Source organism: Oncorhynchus mykiss, chromosome 3, assembly GCF_013265735.2.
Source record: "Oncorhynchus mykiss isolate Arlee chromosome 3, USDA_OmykA_1.1, whole genome shotgun sequence".
In the NCBI taxonomy this organism is placed as follows: domain Eukaryota; kingdom Metazoa; phylum Chordata; class Actinopteri; order Salmoniformes; family Salmonidae; genus Oncorhynchus; species Oncorhynchus mykiss.
Window position 1 is genome coordinate 42,641,895 of NC_048567.1, and position 18,413 is coordinate 42,660,307.

Here is an 18,413-nt window from a genome sequence, read left to right on the forward strand (position 1 = left end):
TAATGCTCCACTACATCCCTGGTCCTGACCCATCATTTGGGAAACACTGTTCTGACCTCATTGAGCCCTCATGTTGCAGGAGGCAGAGGAGAGGGCAGTAGCTGCCATTGACCCAGGGGGAGACTCATTCACTGGCACTCCACCCACCCACCAGCACGTAGACGACGAGGGGGGCGGGCATACGTCAGCCAATGAGGTTGAAGGAGACGCTCCGTCTGCCAATGCGCTGGAGCCAGGGGAGGAGATTAGTGAGCGGATGTGGAGCTTACAGGTATCTGGGGATGTTCCCCAGGATGAGGAGGAGGGGGAGGAGCCAAGACCCGCAGGGGTGGCCGTATCTGTTGATTCAGATGCAGTTGCCATGGAGGCAGATGGAGAAGACGGTGTGTAACTACCACTTTTAAAATAATTTCTTTATGCTTTATTTTGCAGTCTAATATTTACCTTGTAGTATCTTAGAAATTACATGATGTAATTATAACTACATTATATTACCATTTTGCTTCCGTGGGATTCATCAAAGCATCCACGTATACCCCTACTTAAAATTATTATTAAATATGATTAATTAATCCAGTCATGTAGAAACTAATAGTGAATTACCATAACTATAAAAAGGCTCATGTGCTCTTTTCCTGAATGTATCCTCAGGTGCTCAAGTGAACGGTCACCCGGTGCACTGCCTCCCCTCAGTGCGCCATGACATTCACCGTTACCAACGAGTGGATGAACCGTTACCTCCTAGTAAGTGTCTGTCTGTACATACTATATCTGTATGTATTTGAGGTGAAGGAAGATGACAAAAAGAAGAGAAAGAAGGCTGCTTATTACAATGTGTATATTTGGCTCCATAGAGGGGGCTTCTTTGTATTTGTGCCTTAATGGCTTCTTTGACTATTACTTCTATAAGTATGTAGACAAACTGAAAGGGTGCATACTGCCACCTGGAGTGTGTTGTCTGAACATGTATAAAACCAATGTTGGAAATTTACTGCCACATGCAGTTATGGAATGTTTTCTGAGGAGTATAATTCATTGGCTGATCCTTTCCTTATGACCTGCATATCTACTTCAAAATGGTGACAGTTCTCAATGGCACTGCCCATGCTAAAACACGCTTTGTGTCATTAGAGCTGTCTATCTAAATCTATGACTTGTCCTACATTTCTAACTGCTATATACACAATGGTATACTATTTGATATACTGTATTTTTATGCTATTCGAGGTGTCATGGTTCTGTCAGAATGCATCTGCATGTCAACCATGTGTGAATTTAGTTTGACTGTTGTTGTATCCCAAATGGCACCCTATTCCCTACGGGCTTTGGTCAAAAGTAGTGCACTATAAAGGAACTAGGGTGCCATTTGGGACATTACCTCTGTCTCATGTTAAGTGTGTGTTTGCGAATGTAAAGCCATGTGTTTGTTCTCCTCAGACTGGGAGGCGAGGATCGATAGTCACGGTCGTATTTTCTTTGTCGATCACGTGAACCGTACCACCACGTGGCAGCGCCCCACCGGACCCCCCGCTCCCCAGGGCCTGACCCGCTCCAGCTCCATCCAACAGATGGAGCAGCTCAACCGCAGGTCTGTAATCATGTAGAGGCGCACACACACACGTACATACACACCATGCGCTCATACACTCGCACACATATATGTACGTACATATACGTACTCACACCTTCTCTCTCCCTCACACTCAGGTGAACACACACTTTTGTAACTTCAATCCTCTACATTTCCTCTCTCTCCTTAACCCTTCACACCCTTTCCTCTTTTTCTCACACTGTCCTTCTTTCCCTCTTTATCTATTTCTGTCTGTCAGATATCAGAGCATCAGGAGGACGATGACCAGTGAGAGGTCTGAGGAGAACACAGTTGACCTCCCGCCAGAGCCCACAGAGAGTGACTTTCTGCCCCAGACCATCCCTGGTGTGCTTGTACACTAACATTCATACACACACGCACTGACAACACACACAAGGTATGCACACATACTGTATGTGTGCGCATACAAGCGCACGCACAGACACACACACACACACCCTTTCCAACATATATTTACCTATAACAGTTTTTGTTTTGTCTGTTGTAGAGTACAGGAGAGAGAGCGCAGTGGGTCACTCCAGCTCTCGGTCGCGTCTCTCTCTGCTGCTCCAGTCCCCAAGTGCAAAGTTCCTGTGCAGCACAGACTTCTTCACCGTGCTGCATTCTAACCCTGTGAGTCTGGCTGCACAGGCGCTCAACTCTCACCTTTCACCTTCTTATGGATCACCTTTGGTCCCTCAAGGTCACCCTTACCATGTCATATGTCTCAGTAGTTGATAATGATCTGCAAAGGTGTTTATGGTAAGGAAAGAGCTTCTTGGAGTGAACTGCTCTTTTCTCGTTTACTTCAAATGTTGCCTTCATCAGGTTAATTGATATATAAATACGAGCCATGCTACCTGGGTTTTCATTCATCATTCTCCCTTAATGTGTTTGCTCAAAGTAATAACCCCATTTACAGAAGAGCCCAGCATTTACTGTCCCTCTTTTGATGTCCTCATCAGTCTGTTCCCCCCCTCCCTCCCCAGAGTGCCTACAGCATGTTTACGAGCAACACCTGCCTGAAGCACATGATCAGTAAGGTGCGTCGGGATGCCCACCACTATGAGCGTTACCAGCACAATCGGGACCTGGTGGCCTTCCTCAACATGTTCACCAACAGCCAGCTGGAGCTACCCAGGGGCTGGGAGATGAAGCACGACCAGACCGGCAAGGTCTGGACCAGTGTGTGGGGGGTAGGGGTGTGTGTGAAATGGGGTTGGGTGTAAGAGCAGGGCGTGTGTGGATATACAGTACCAGTCAAGAGTTTGGACACCTACTCATTCCAGGGTTTTTATTTACTTGTATTACTTGTATTATATTGTAGAATAATAGTGAAGACATCAAAGCTATGAAATAACACATATGGAATCATGTAGCAACCCCCCCCAAAAAGTGTTAAACAAATCAATATATTTTAGATTCTTCAAAGTAGACACCCTTTTCCTTGATGATAGTTTTGCGCACACTTGGCATTCTCTCAACCAGCCTCATGAGGTCGTCACCTGAAAAACATTGCAATTAACGTGTGCCTTGTTAAAAGTTAATTTGTGGAATTTCTTCACTTCCTAATGCATTTGAGCCAATCAGTTGTGTTGTGACAAGGTAGGGGTGGTATGTAGAAGATGGCCCTATTTGGTAAAAGACCAAGTCCATATTATGGCAGGAACTGCTCAAATAAGCAAAGTCAAATAGTCAAATCAAATTTTGTTGGTACATCACATACACGTGATTAGCAGATGTATTGCGGGTGTAGCGAAATGCTTGTGCTTCTAGCTCCGACAGTGCAGTGATATCTAACAAATTACACAAAATATACCCAATGCACACAAATCTAAGTAGGAATTAATTAAGGCTATATACATTTGGATGAGCGATGTCAGAGCGGAACGGACTAATATTCAGTAGAATAGTATAGAAAACAATATATACATATGAGTAATGCAAGATATGTAAACAATAAGTGAATGAGATACCTTAGAATAGTATAGAAAACAGTATATACATATGAGATGAGTAATTCCAGATATGTAAACATTATTAAAGTGACTAGTGTTCTATTCCTTAAAATGGCCAGTGATTTCTAGTCTATGCCTATAGGCAACAGCCTCTAATGTGCTAGTGATGGCTGTTTAACAGTCTGATGGCCTTGAGATGGAAGATGTTTTTCAGTCTCACGGTCCCAGCTTTTATGCACCTGTACTGACCTCACCTTCTGGATGATAGTGGGGTGAACAGGGAGTGGCTCGGGTGTCCTTGAGGAACTTTTTGGTCTTCCTGTGACATTGGGTCCTGGAGGGTGGGTATTTTGCCCCCGGTAATGTGCTGGGCAGACCATACCACCCTCTGGAGAGCCTTGCGGTTGTGGGCATTGCAGTTGCCGTACCAGGCGGTGATACAGCCCGACAGGATACTTTCAATTGTGCATCTGTAAATGTTTGAGGGTTTTAGGTGACAAGCCAAATTTCTTTAGCCTCCTGAGGTTGAAGAGGCTGTTGCGTCTTCACCACACTGACTGTGTGGGTGGACCATTTCAGTTTGTCAGGGATGTTTACGCCAAGGAACTTGAAGCTTTCCACCTTCTCCATTGCAGTCCCGTCGATGTAGAAAAGGGAGTGCTCCCTCTGCTGTTTCCTGAAGTCCACGATCATCTTGCTTTGTTGACGTTGAGTGAGTGGCTGTTTTCCAGGCACCACACTCCCAGAGCCCTCACATATTCCCTGTAGGCTGTCTTGTCATTGTTGGTAATCAAGCCTACTACTGTTGTCGTGTGCAAACCTTATGATTGAGTTGGAGGCGTGCTTGGCCACACAGTCATGGGTGAACAGGGAGTACAGGAGGGGGCTGAGCATGCACCCTTGTGGGGCCCCAGTGTTGAGGATCAGCAGAGTGGAGGTGATGTTTCCTACCTAGGTTCAGGACCCAGTTGCACAGAGGGGTTCAGACCCAGGGCCGCTAGCTTAATGATGAGCTTGGAGGGTACTATGGTGTTGAATGCTGAGCTATAGTCAATAAACAGCATTCTTACCTAGGTATTCCTCTTGTCCAGATGGGATAGGGCAGTGTGCAGAGTGATGGTGATTGCATCGTCTGTGGATCTATTGGGGCGGTAAGCAAATTGAAGTGGGTGTAGGGTGGCAAGTAGGGTGGAGGTGATATAATCCTTGACTAGTCTCTGAAAGCACTTCATGATGACAGAGGTGAGTGCTATGGGGCGATAGTCATTAAGTTTCCTTTGCCTTCTTGGGTACAGGAACAATGGTGGCCATCTTGAAGCATGTGAGGACAGCAGACTGGGATTGAGAGAGATTGAATATGTCTGTTTAAATGTTTTACTCTCATCTGCCACAGAGAAGCCCACAGCCCTTTGTAGCGGGCCACGTCGGTGGCACTGTTATCCTCAAAGCGTGTGAAGAATGTGTTTAGCCTATCCAGAAGCGAGACGTCGGTTTCGGCGATGTGGCTGGTTTTCCTATTGTAGTTTGTGGTTGTCTGTAGTCCCTGCTACATACGTCTCGGGTCTGAGCCATTAAATTGCGACTCCACTTTATCTCTATACTAACATTTAGTTTGTTTGGTTGCCTTGCGGAGTGAATAACTACACTGTTTATATTCTGCCATATTACCTATCGCCTTGCCATGGTTAAATGCGGTGGTTCACGCTTTCAGTTTTGCATGAATGCTACCATCTATCCACAGTTCTGGTTAGGGTAGGTTTTAATAGTCAGTGGGTACTACATCTCCTATACAATTCCTTATAAACTCAGTCTCCGTATATGCGTCTAGATTATTTTCTCACAAGCTACCTGGAACATATCCCAGTCCACTTGATCAAAACAATCCTGAAGCATATATTCCGATTGGTCAGACCAGCGTTGAATAGTACGAAGCATGGGTACTTCCTGTTTGAGTTTCTGCCTATAGGACTGGAGGAGCAAGATGGAGATGTGGACTGATTTGCCGTAAGAAGGGCGGGGGAGGGCCTTTTAAGCATTCAGGAAGTTTGAATAGCAATGTTTGAGTCTTAGTAGCTCAGGTAGGACAGTCAGCATGTTGATAGAACCTTGGCAGCCTTGTCCTCAGATTTGCTTTGTTAAAATCCTCAGCTACAATAAATGCAGCCTCGGGTTATGTGGTTTCCAGTTTGCATAAAGTCCAGTGAAGTTCTTTGAGGGCCGTCGAGGTTTCGGTTTGAGGTGGGATGTAAATGGCCATGGCGATGACGGAGGAGAATTCTCTTGGGAGATAATATGGTCAACATTTAATCGTGAGGTATTCTAGGTTGGGTGAACAAAAGGACTTGAGTTCCTGTATGTTCCTAGAATTACACCATGAGTCATTAATCATGAAACACACCCCACTGCCCTTCTGCTTCCCAAATATATTTATTCCTGTCTGTGCGATGTACTGAGAATCCTGCTGGCTTTACGGACTCCGACAGTGTCCCGAGAGAACCATGTTTCCGTTAATCACAGTACGCAATGTTTCTCTGGATATAAATCCTTGCTCTAAGCTCAACTTTTTTTTAATCCAAAGACCGAACATTAGCGAGTTAAATACTCAGAAGTGGTGGATGGTGTGCTCGCCTCCTAGGTCAAACCAGCAGGCCGCGTCGAGTGCCTCTCTTCCGCCGGTGACGTTCTGTGTCGGCCTCTGGAATAAGTTAAATTGCTCTGGGGAGAGTGAACAAAGGATCTGCTCCAGGGAAGTCTGGTAGTTCTGGTGAGTCGGCACTCTAATATCCAATAGTTCTTCCCGGCTGTATGTAATGACAACATTTCCTGAGCTAATAATGTAAAGATAGTACATAAACGAAATACTGCGTTTTCCTAAGAGCTAGTCGCGATGCTGCCATCTCCATCAATGCCATCTTTGTCGAGCCGTCCATCATTACTTTGAGACATGAAGGTCAGTCAATCCGGAACATTTCAAGACCTTTGACATTTTCTTCAAGTGCAGTCGCAAAAACCATCAAGCTCTATGATGAAACTGGCTCTCATTAGGACTGCCAAAGGAAAGGAAGACCCATAGTTACCTCTGCTGCAGAGGATAACTTCATTAGAGTTGCCAGCCTCTTTGCAGCCCAAATAAATTCTTCAGATTTCATCTCAACATCAACTGTTCAAAGGAGACTGCGTGAATCAGGCCTTCATGGTTGAATTGCTGCAAAGAAACCACTACTAAAGGACACCAGTAAGACCAGACTTGCTTGGTTCAAAAAACACGAGCAATGGACATTAGACTCGTGGAAATCTGTCCTTTTGGTCCAGATTTGACATTTTTGGTTCCCACTGCCGTGTCTTTGTGAGATGCCGAGTAGGTGAACAGATGATCTCCACATGTTTGGTTCCCACTGCGAAGCATGGAGGTGTGGGGGTGCTTTGCTGGTGACACTGATTTATTTAGAATTCAAGGCACCCTTAACGAGCATGGCTACCACAGCATTCTGCAGCGATACACCATCACCATCCACCATCTGGTTTAGGCTTAGTGGGGCCGTCATTTGTTTTTCTACAGGACAATGACCCAACACACCTCCAGGCTGTGTAAGGGCTATTTGACCAAGGAGAGTGATGGAGTGCTGCATCAGATGACCTGGCCTCCACAATCATCCGACCTCAACCCAATTGAGATAGTTTGGGATCAGTTGGATTGCAGAATGAAGGAAACGCAGCCAACAAGTGCCCTACATATGTGGGAACTCCTTCAAGACTGTTGGAAAAGCATTCCAGGGGATTCTGGTTGAGAGAATCCCAAGAGTGTGCAAAGCTGTCACCAAGGCAAACGGTAAAAATAAATAACCCTTGAATGAGTAGGTGTGTCCAAACTTCTGACTGGAACTGTATGTACAGTACACCTTTATAAACTGTAGTTTGTTTATCTATCTTAATGTAAGTGGCTGGCTGTGTGTCTCCACAGCCCTTCTTTGTGGATCACAACTGTCGCTCCACAACCTTCATCGACCCGCGGCTCCCCCTCCAGAGTGCACACTCAACTAGCCTGCTGGCCCACCGACAGCACCTTAACCGCCAACGCAGCCACAGCGCAGGCGAGGTGAGACTACTGCTAAATTCCCTTAGGCCAGAGATCAGCACTAAGACTTTACACAAGCTGCTTTAACAAGACCAATATCAATCATAATGCTTATTGTAAAACCTATAATGCAGGTTAATGGAATTGACTAAAATGTGTGTCCCCTTATGTTGCAGGTGGTAGATGACATGCGACACTCCAGCCCACCTGTCGTGCCCTGCCCCTCCAGCACCTTCAGTGGGTCCACTCGCAATCAGGACCTGGTGCCTGTGGGTGAGTACACTGGTATATATATAAATATATAAACATACACACACACATACACACACGCCAGCACATGCAGTTGCAGACCCAGGCATGTTGATATTGACACAGGTCTCTCCCCAGCCTACAACGACAAGATTGTGGCGTTTCTACGGCAACCCAACATAATTGAGATCCTGCAGGAGAGGCAGCCAGAGCTCGTCAGGAACCACTCACTCAAGTAGGTCACCCCAATCACCATGGGAACCCTTTAACCAGATATTTAACCTTAAATCCTAACCCTCTATGTGTATTATGTTTGTGCCATACAGCAGTATCACAAATGTTAACCTGTGTGTGTCTGCAGGGAAAGGTTACAGTTCATTCGCAGTGAGGGTGTTTCTGGGCTTGCTCGTCTCTCTAGCGATGCTGATCTAGTAATTTTGCTCAGGTGTGTCTTCAGGGGGTTAATGTCTGTTTGTGATTAGTGTGTGTTTGTGTGTGCGAGATGGTATTGCATGTGTGTGTGTGACTGTATGTTTGTGAGTATTGTGTTTGTTAGTGTGCTTGTGATAAGTGTGTGTGTTATTAAGCACCCCTCTCTCCCTCAGCCTGTTTGAAGAGGAGGTTATGTCCTATGTGCCACCTCATGCCTTACTGCACCCCAGCTACTGCTCCTCCCCTCAGAGCTCCCCCGGTGAGAACACACATGCAAAGCCGCGTGCGCACACACTCTCTCCTCATGCCTTTTCTTCCCATAGCTTTGCTTCTAATCCAAACTATCCATCCTAACCAGGGCAAGACAGTGAGATTAAGCCTTGAGCCGTAGAAGTTGCTTTAGCACTCTCAATCAGTAAAGTGAAGTGTTTCATATGAACTAATTATATTCTAATGAAAGTTGTAATAATGAGATACACGATTTTCTGATGAACTTTATTCTATTTTTCATCTTCCTCCTCTGCTCTTACTTTTCTGCCCCCCTCTCAGGTACTCAGCGGGCGAATGCACGCGCCCCTGCCCCTTACAAACGTGACTTTGAGGCCAAACTGAGAAACTTCTATCGCAAGCTGGAGACGAAAGGCTATGGCCAGGGACCTGGGAAAGTCAAGTGAGTACTGTCGCTGTTTGACGACGTATTTCAACAGGTTGAGAGAACAGCTAAATATCAGCCGTATCCTGTATTGCTTAATCTTAACCTGTGTGTATGTGTGGTGTGCACGTTTGTGACTGTCTGTGTGTTTCTCCTTCCAGATTGATCATTCGTAGAGATCACCTATTGGAGGATGCCTTCAATCAGATAATGTGCTACTCCCGCAAAGATCTGCAGAGGAGTAAGCTCTACGTCAGCTTTGTGGGCGAGGAAGGGTGAGTGTTTGGGTTTAGGTATATCATATATGCTACACATTTCCTTTATGTTTGCTCATATGCATCGGTTGGTATGTCAAGGTCGGATAGGTGGGTGCTAATATTTGTCCTGTGTTTTACAAGTGTGTTGGTGTCAAATGGAAATGTGTTTTTTTGCATTTCCCAACTCCCCCTGAGACACCTTCGGCGAGTGGGGTCACGGCCAGGGATCAGGCATTATTGACGTTGACCCTGGAGCAATTAGGGTTAAGTGCCTTGCTCAAGGGCAGATTGACAGATCGCCTTGTCGGCTCTGGGATTCGAACCAGCAACCTTTCCATTGCTGGCCCAACGCTCTAAACTCTAGCCCACCGCTGTGTAAGTTGTGTATTTTCCATAATCTTAATATATGGTTTACAAAAGTGTGTTGTGTGTCTCATAGGCTGGACTACAGCGGCCCCTCGAGGGAGTTCTTCTTCCTGGTGTCGAGGGAGCTGTTTAACCCTTACTACGGCCTGTTTGAGTACTCCGCCAACGACACCTACACTGTGCAGATCAGCCCCATGTCTGCCTTCGTGGACAACCATCACGAGTGGTGAGTGACAAGTTTACATTACAATGATATGGATGGTGAGTGGGTGGATGGATATAGGAAGACAGACATACATGCTGGACAGACCTACTGTAGGTAAAATAAAGAACAAAGACACAAAAACCCATAACATCGGACTTGTCATCATAAACACACTGCACTGTACACCTAGCAGTGATGTTGCTCTGTGTTCCAGGTTCCGTTTCAGTGGGCGTATCCTGGGCCTGGCTCTGATCCACCAGTATCTGCTGGATGCCTTCTTTACCCGCCCGTTCTACAAGGGCCTGCTGCGCATGTGAGTGTCTCAATCAGGCCCCCAGCCAGCAGCTGGCTAGGGCTCCTATTGTCATGAACACGCATTGTTAATAGGTTTTGGTAACACAACCACCATGTCAAATAGCGAGTTATGCTTTAACGTAAAATATTTTATACAAAACTACTGACCTGGTGGAAGGTGAACCGACAGAAGTTGATTAAATGGATTTGGCATTAATTATTCAGTTACCATGCTTTTATTAAGTGGTTGATATACACTCTGGATAAGCACATTCTAAATGACTGAAATGTAAGACTTATTAGTAGTAGAGTTAGGAGTTCAAACTTTGACCTCTATTTACCCTTGTTCTCCTTGTTGACCTTTGACCTCTGCAGCCCGTGTGACCTGAGTGACCTGGAGTTCCTGGATGAGGAGTTTCACCAGAGTTTACAGTGGATGAAGGACAATGACATCGAGGACATGCTGGACCTCACCTTTACCGTCAACGAGGAAGTCTTTGGACAGGTGTGTGTATGCATGATTGTTTTAATGAATATATTGTATGCATCTTCAATGGTTTTTAGACTAAATACACTGCCCTGCATTTGATATTTGACTGTTTGTTGCAATGTGCTGTACTTGTGGCTGAATCCTAACTTCTACTTAAGTCACATTTTTGCTTAGTCATGCATTGATGTCAATGGGAAGGTAGGATTCACCTATCAGTCATTTTACCTAACATTCCACTCCTTGCCCCTCCTGTCATTTGCCAAAGAGACTGGCCTGTCAGCAATCTCAACGTGCAGCTTGATTTCCACCAGAGTTGCTCGTTGGTTGTTGAAAATAACACTTTCCATGACAATATGTGGGGCCTCGAAATTAGAATTATACATATGACGGATCTTAATGTCACCCCTTTCGTCGCAGGAGGAAAATAATCCTTCAGCAGCAGGATTTGAATGAATATAGAATGTTTAGAGTCGCTTCTGGGGGCAGCTGGAAGCAGTGTTTGTAGGCTACAGTGGGTCTCGTGGGAATTCTTATATTTGTAAGGGGTAGATGCATTTTTCATTAGGGGTAAAACAGTTATTGTTTTATTATATGAATTGTTTATTAATTGCTTTATTTTATTTTCAAGGAAAGCAATAGGTTGAATAAATGATTGGTTGCCTGTGTGGTCTAGCTGTTATAGCCGCTGACCCCGGCACACATATGCCAGAGTTGGCATGGTTGGCCCTTTGAATTTTTGGAGGAACTAGTACTTTTCTAGTTACTCTCTGTGGGTTGTACTCATACTCAAGTAATTTCTGAAGGAAGTAACCTACTTTTCTACTCCTTGACATTTTACCAAATCACTTCAGTTACATTAGATTTTAGTGGTGCAACGGATCACAAAACTCAGGGATCGGATCGCGGTTTTGACTTACGGATCGGTTCATTGTTCGGATCAGCGGGAGAAAAATAGAACTTTGCTTTCCATTTATTACTTAAAGTACACTTAAAGCAAGGAACTTTTTAATGTTTAAATACAAATTTAAAATAAAATATTCTGTTCTCAATTGTTAAATTAAAGTGCAATATGAGGCATGATACCTTCTTCCTTTGAACAATAGTGAATGGAAAAAATAGCCTGTGTCAACATAAAAAAAAAAGTTGAGATAAAGCAAAGCAAACCTGAGCTTATAACTTACAATAAAACATTTTTAAATGAGGAGGATGTCTGGGGAGAGGGTAGACCTCTTTGCAGTCACTATGTTCCCTGCTGTGGAGAACGTCCTCTCACTAGGAACTGAAGTGCCAGGCACAGCCAGGTAGCGTCTTGCTATCATGGCAATGTGAGTGTATTTACACTCATTGCTTTTCTACCATGCCAGTGACCCTCCACTGGAATGCCACTTGCTGCCTTGTAGGATGCCACCTCCTCTTTGATGGTGTTTGCAACGTCTTGCCCGTGTCCTTGCTCGCAAAGGTCTCCCCAAAATGCTCCTTCATGGCCAAATTATTTTGTGGAGGAGATGCCTATTTTGTGAGTCTGCTCCTGTCGGTTCTGTGGCTTGACCCTGCAGAAAAAAATGACTTGCTCTATTAAATTAATTATTTATTTTCATATTTCATAGAACTATAATTGTGGCAATAACATTTAAAAGCCAGTATTATTCAAAATCAAAAGTGGATGATTCTAATAGCAATAGCATAGACTGAGATTAGACTGCAGTATATTTATTAACTAATTCACACTTTATTTTTTTTACTTCTTCAGTAGCCACAATCTCAGTGGTGAGATCACTGTATGTCTTCTGGCGTAGGGCAGGGTCTAGGTAAGACAGGGACTTGAACCTTGGATCCAGTGCAGTAGATCTATGAAGGTAGTCCTGTACATTAGGGGGCTTTCTGGGGTTCCGATCCTCTCTAATGGCTGCCTTGACATCTCTTGTGATGTCTTCCTCACTTGTGACCATGGATTGTACAGTGGTTCCTTCTTTTAAAAGTTGCGAGCTTGCACCGCAGGACTTAGAGGTACCTAGTGTCACAGCTTCATTGCTCCAGACAACCACAAGGGAGAGTTCGAGCACTCATTATGCATTTGGATCCCAAAGGTTTTTAAATGACCAATCATAATGAGTGATGAATTTTGACCCTTGCCTTGTGGCGTTCTTCAACAAAGATGGCTGACAAAACATTATGGTGGAACCAGATGTAAGTTGTTATAACGCCATAATGAGTCAGGCAAAAAAAATTGAATTGAGAGGAATATGTTAATGTAGAGACAAAGGTTTGTACTTATTTTGTCATAAAATTAATTTATGAAAATCGCTATTAAGCGAGTTATCTGACTAGCTAACATTAACCAGCTAGCTAGTGTTAGGAGAGTTAATGTGTTTAATGTTTTAGGGACTCCTGAGAACCAACAAACCAGGCTGTCGTCTTGTGGAACAGTGGATGTGCAGAATCTAGCTAGCTAAAGCATTTACTGGAAATTGGTTGTGCAATTGTGTAAGCTTGCCTTGCAATGCAGCTGAAGTAACATAGCTAGCTAACTATTTACTTGCTTTTTGTGTAGTGGAGGATAAAAGTAATTGTATGCCTATGGATGTGTAGCTAGCCGATCTGTGTACGTTAGGTTCTTAACTAATATTCATAGTTATAGCACTCATTATGCATTTAGGTCCCAAGATTTTGATATGACCAATCATCGAGTGGTTCCAATGACGAATTTCACACGGGCCACCCATCCCTGGTGACTTCAGCAAAGATGGCTGACAAAACATTACGGGGAAGATAATTTAAGTAATTATAACGTCATAACGAGTCAAGCAAAAAAAAATACAATTGAGAGGGATATGTTAGTTAATGTAGAGTCAAAAAGTTAATTTACGAAAATCGCTATTTAGCAAGTTTTTTTTCCCAGCCATATCCAATACCAGGTGTATCAAACTCATTCATTACAGAGAGCAGGTTTCGAACCCTCAACATTGTAGCCCGAAGTCCAGCTGTAACGGCTCTCCTCTTCGTCTGATGATGAGGAATAGGAATCATCGGACCAACATGCAGCGTGGTAAGTGTTCATAGTAAATTTAATTCAATAAACTGAATACTGAATGACAAAAAAAAGGGAGTGAACGTCAAAACAGTCCTGTAAGGTGAAAAAACAGGAAACAACTACCCACAAACCCAGGTGGGAACAGGCAACCTAAGTATGGATCTCAATCAGAGACGATTGACAGCTGCCTCTGATTTGGAACCATACCAGGCAAAAACATAGAATGCCCACCCCAACTCACACCCTGACCAAACCAAAATAGAGACATAAAAAGGAACTAAGGTCAGGACGTGACACCAGCACGCTATCGACTGTGCTCAAATGTATTAATTGGGGTTGGGGCCGATTGTGGCTAAAAACACTATCAATTGGAATCTTTAACATGGAAAGGGGGGAAAGTATTATGATTCGTTATAATTTGCAAATACATTTGTTAATCCTACAATGTGATTTTTCTGGATTTTCTTTCTTCTAATTTTGTCTGTCATAGTTGAAGTGTACCTATGATGAAATTTGCAGGACTATCATCTTTTTAAGTTGGAGAACTTGCACAATTGGTGGCTGACTAAATACTTTTTTGCCCCAATGTATATAAAATAACTTAGCCTACCTCAGCAAGTTATGAGGCTTAACAGCCTAGTAGAAGTAGGATTTTTTTATTAGGCCTACTTACAATTGCAACTGGTCAAATGTAGAATCCTACTTAAAACAATTTAAAGAAAAAAAGTCTGCACGTTCAAACTAAAGAGAGCACACATTTGTAATTCCCAAAGTCTAAAAGTAATTGGAAAGGTAGATACAAATGACGTGACATTGTGGTTATAGTAAAGAATGTAGCCCATCATGCAAATTATTCCTATTAGCAGGACAATATACTTTTTTATCCAGATGGTCATTGCAAACTTCAGACGGGCCTGGACATGCGCTGGCTTGAGCAGGGGGACCTTGCGTGCGCTGTAGGATTTTAATCCAAGACGGCATGGTGTGTTACTAATGGTTTTCTTTGAGACTGTGGTCCCAGCTCTCTTCAGGTCATTGACCAGGTCCTGCCGTGTAGTTCTGGGCTGATCCCTCACCCTCCTCATGATCATTGATGCCCCACGAGGTGAGATCTTGCATGGAGCCCCAGACCGAGGAAGATTGACCGTCATCTTGAACTTCTTCCATTTTCTAATAATTGCGCCAACAGTTGTTGCCTTCTCACCAAGCTTCTTGCCTATTGTCCTGTAGCCCATCCCAGCCTTGTGCAGGTCTACAATTTTATGCCTGATGTCCTTACACAGCTCTCTGGTCTTGGCCATTGTGGAGCAGTTGGAGTCTGTATGAGTGTGTGGACAGGTGCAGTTAATACAGGTAATGAGTGGAGAACAGGGGGGCTTCTTAAAGAAAAACTAACAGGTCTGTGAGAGCCTGAATTCTTACTGGTTGGTAGGTGATCAAATACTTATGTCATGCAATAAACTGCAAATTAATTACTTAAAAATCATACAATGTGATTTTCTGGATTTTTTGTTTTAGATTCCATCTCTCACAGTTGAAGTGTACCTATGATAAAAATTACAGACCTCTACATGCTTTGTAAGTAGGAAACACTGCCGATTTTGCAGGTCATCAAATACTTGTTCCCCCCACTGTGTTGACTGAATATAACCAAGTGACGTCTGCTAAATAATCAAGTTAGGTTTCTCCGGAAATAAATCATTCTAAATAACTGACTATTTACAAATTAGTAAGAATGTCTCACCCCATGTTCAAGAATTGCCTTTTTCTCGCTCACTCTAGGTGAAATGAAAACAAAATCTCAAATAGCGTTACTTTTTATCAAAGCTATTATTAATTACTTTAGAATGATATAAAAGCCCCTTAGGATCTGTGAGAATAGCTGAGAATCCTCTAAATGTAATTATTGGCGGAGAGTCACATCATTTAAAAAATATATTTTTAAATATACTGTTAAATGGTGTAGGTCTTATTTATTTAAAGAGCCCATCATGCAAATGTTTCCTATTAGCAGAACAATTATAATGGCTACTGTTGTGGAAATCCCTCAACTTGCAATGTATTTGATGCTTAAGTACTCTAAAGTGTTACATTTATAACTCAAAACAGCAGCACAGTATTTCTTCATCTATCTTTATGCTTTTGTTAATAACATTTAAAAAAGGACATTCAAATTATGTTTATTTCACTTAATTGCAATATTTGGGTATTGGTTAGACAAGAATTAGAAAATTAGGGTGCAGAAATGTTATGCTCATAGTGTAACCTTTATTTAACTAGGCAAGTCAGTTATGAACTAAAGGACAGCGTACTCCTTCCTCGTAAAATAGCCCAGTACTGTACTGCCGACAGTCATTTTCCGTTCCTATTTACGTGAACAGCCTACTCCTTCCACCCGGTCTCCCGTCCACAGGACACAGGGATTCTTTAGCTAAATAGCCCAGTACTGTACTGCCTACCGTCACATTGTACAGCACCATATTTTCCGTTCCATTCGAACAGAAACCCAGAGGGTTTTTCATGGAATAGAAACACCATAATATTAATCAAATTAATTAAGCAAGTACCAGTCAAAAGTTTGGACACTTACTCATTCCAGGATTTTTCTTTATTTTTACTATTTTATACATTGTAGAATAATAGTGAAGACATCACACCGGACATAACACCGGTCTCCCGCATACCCCGCATGCTGTAGTGTAGACATGGCCTACTCTCCCTTATGTAAGGAATTAGCCATGCTTACTACAGTATTTATTGTAAACTGCACAGTAGCCTAATAAACACATTTCTTTAATAAAATAATTATATTCTTTCAAAATGGGTTGAATCACTGCCTGGCAGAGGTGGGGTCATTGTTTTACAAGTCACAAGTAAGACTCAAGTCCCAAGTCGAGTCCTAAACAAGTCATAATGTGCTCTTCACCAACTGTAGTACCATTTCATATTTTTAACAATAGTAATAGTATATTACATTTATGCAAATCATGAATGCTTTTAAAAAAAATATATATATTTATACTTTCCAAATAAACTTTGTATTTACATGGAAATACATGGGTAGCCATGAGAAAGACCCCCCTCCCCCCCATAGAAATCGACTATCGAGGATCGCTATTGGGCGCCGTAGGCTTGTACACAATCTCACCACCTTAACACGCACACGCACATTCCCTGTGTGTGGTTACATTAGGCTAATGTATGTCAAAGGATTTAGGAACAGCAGTAACATCCGGCAGGATTTAGGCTACCAACTGCATAGCCAGTTGTAGCTCAATCTTGGGTGCAATGTTCACGTTCCTGCACTGACTGTGGATGCTCATTGATTTAACGTTATGTTAGCCTACATACTACACTAACAAAGATATAAATGATATAGCTGTCGGCTATATTTGCAAATTACCGTTCTTTATGCAGCTTCAAATGTCGAACAAAGTTGGAAATTGTTGCACCTCCGTCTAATTTTCTTCCCGCATGTTTTGCAAGTTGCAATCTGTTTTTTTGTTGATACAGCGTAGTCTTGATACCCAAAATTATTATTTTTGGATATAATCTTTCCAAGGGCTCCGTCTGAATTTACCAGCCGACTTTCCTCTGCACTGCCAAACGCACTTTTTTTCTCAGCTGGCACAATTTGATTGGCTGCTTTCCAATTCAAATTGTAATCTGTTAAATGAAGAGTTTATGCGCTGCACCCTTTTTTTCATAGCATAATTTTTAATATCTGGGCTTGAGGAGGGTATCAAGTCAGGTCAAGTCAAAAGGCTCAAGTCCAATTTAAGTCACGAGTCATTGGTGTTCAACTCAAAGTTGAGTTGAAAGTCATATTTGTGACTCGAGTCCAAGTCATGTGACTAGAGTCCATACCTCTGCTGCCTGGTATGGCATCTGCTCGGCCTCCAACTGCAAGGTACTAGAGGGTAGTGCATACGGCCCAGTACGTCACCTGGGCCAAGCTTCCTGCCATCCAGGACCTCTGTACCAGGCGGTGTCAGAGGAAGGCCCTAAAAAAGACTCCAGCCACCCTAGTCATACTGTTCTTTATTGGTCGCATACACATTTGGCATTTATTTGTTACTGCGGGTGTAGCAAAACAATTGCGTTTCTGGCTCCAACAGTGCACTAATATCTAACAATGCACACATATGAAAGTAAAATAATTTAATTAAGAAATATTAGGACGAGCAACATCTGAGTCCGGAGCGTGCGTGCGTGACAGTCAAAAGTTTGGACACCTACTAATTCCAGTTTTTTATTTTTTATGTTTACTATTTTCTACATTGTAGAATAATAGTGAAGACCTCAAAACTATGAAATAACACATATGAAATCATGTGACCAAAAAGTCTTCAACAAATCAAAATACACTGTTCAAAAGTTTGGGGTCACTTTGAAATGTCCTTGTTTTCCATGAAAACATACATGAAATTAGTTGCAAACTGAGTAGCAAATATAGTCAAGATGTTGACAAGGCTATAATTATTATTTCAATTTAAAATATCATTATTTGTCTTTCAAACTTTGCTTTCGTCAAAGAATCCTCCATTTGCAGCAATTACAGCCTTGCAGATCTTTGGCATTTTAGTTGTCAGTTTAAGGTAATCTGAAGATATTTCACCCCATGTATCCTGAAGCACCTCCCACAAGTTGGATTGGCTTGATTGGCACTTTTTACGTATGGTACGTACTTTTTACGTGCCATACGGTCAAGCTGCTCCCACAATTCGGTGATTGTGCTGGCCACTCCATTACAGACAGAATACCAGCCGACTGCTTCTTCCCAAAATAGTTATTGCATAGTTTGGAGATGTGC

General features: G+C 42.9%; 1 protein-coding gene across 8 annotated transcripts in view; it reads left to right on the plus strand.

Moving 5' to 3' along the window:
- Positions 1 to 18,413, plus strand: part of LOC110519981 (E3 ubiquitin-protein ligase HECW2) — a 65,488-nt gene that overhangs the window by 25,326 nt on the left and 21,749 nt on the right. For 4 of the 8 annotated variants that reach the window (XM_036974120.1, XM_036974121.1, XM_036974119.1 and 1 more), the window contains exons 10-25: positions 80 to 383; positions 652 to 744; positions 1,438 to 1,588; positions 1,830 to 1,936; positions 2,100 to 2,224; positions 2,581 to 2,766; positions 7,511 to 7,645; positions 7,801 to 7,897; positions 8,012 to 8,108; positions 8,235 to 8,318; positions 8,479 to 8,564; positions 8,855 to 8,975; positions 9,119 to 9,232; positions 9,654 to 9,806; positions 10,000 to 10,098; positions 10,455 to 10,584. In XM_036974120.1, the coding sequence (XP_036830015.1) occupies positions 80 to 383; positions 652 to 744; positions 1,438 to 1,588; positions 1,830 to 1,936; positions 2,100 to 2,224; positions 2,581 to 2,766; positions 7,511 to 7,645; positions 7,801 to 7,897; positions 8,012 to 8,108; positions 8,235 to 8,318; positions 8,479 to 8,564; positions 8,855 to 8,975; positions 9,119 to 9,232; positions 9,654 to 9,806; positions 10,000 to 10,098; positions 10,455 to 10,584 (2,082 nt within the window). Of the gene's footprint in view, positions 1 to 79; positions 384 to 651; positions 745 to 1,437; positions 1,589 to 1,829; positions 1,937 to 2,099; positions 2,225 to 2,580; positions 2,767 to 7,510; positions 7,646 to 7,800; positions 7,898 to 8,011; positions 8,109 to 8,234; positions 8,319 to 8,478; positions 8,565 to 8,854; positions 8,976 to 9,118; positions 9,233 to 9,653; positions 9,807 to 9,999; positions 10,099 to 10,454; positions 10,585 to 13,508; positions 13,672 to 18,413 lie in introns of those variants that run through there. The other 4 variants (XR_005045604.1, XM_036974124.1, XM_036974122.1 and 1 more) reach the window with 4 other exon arrangements.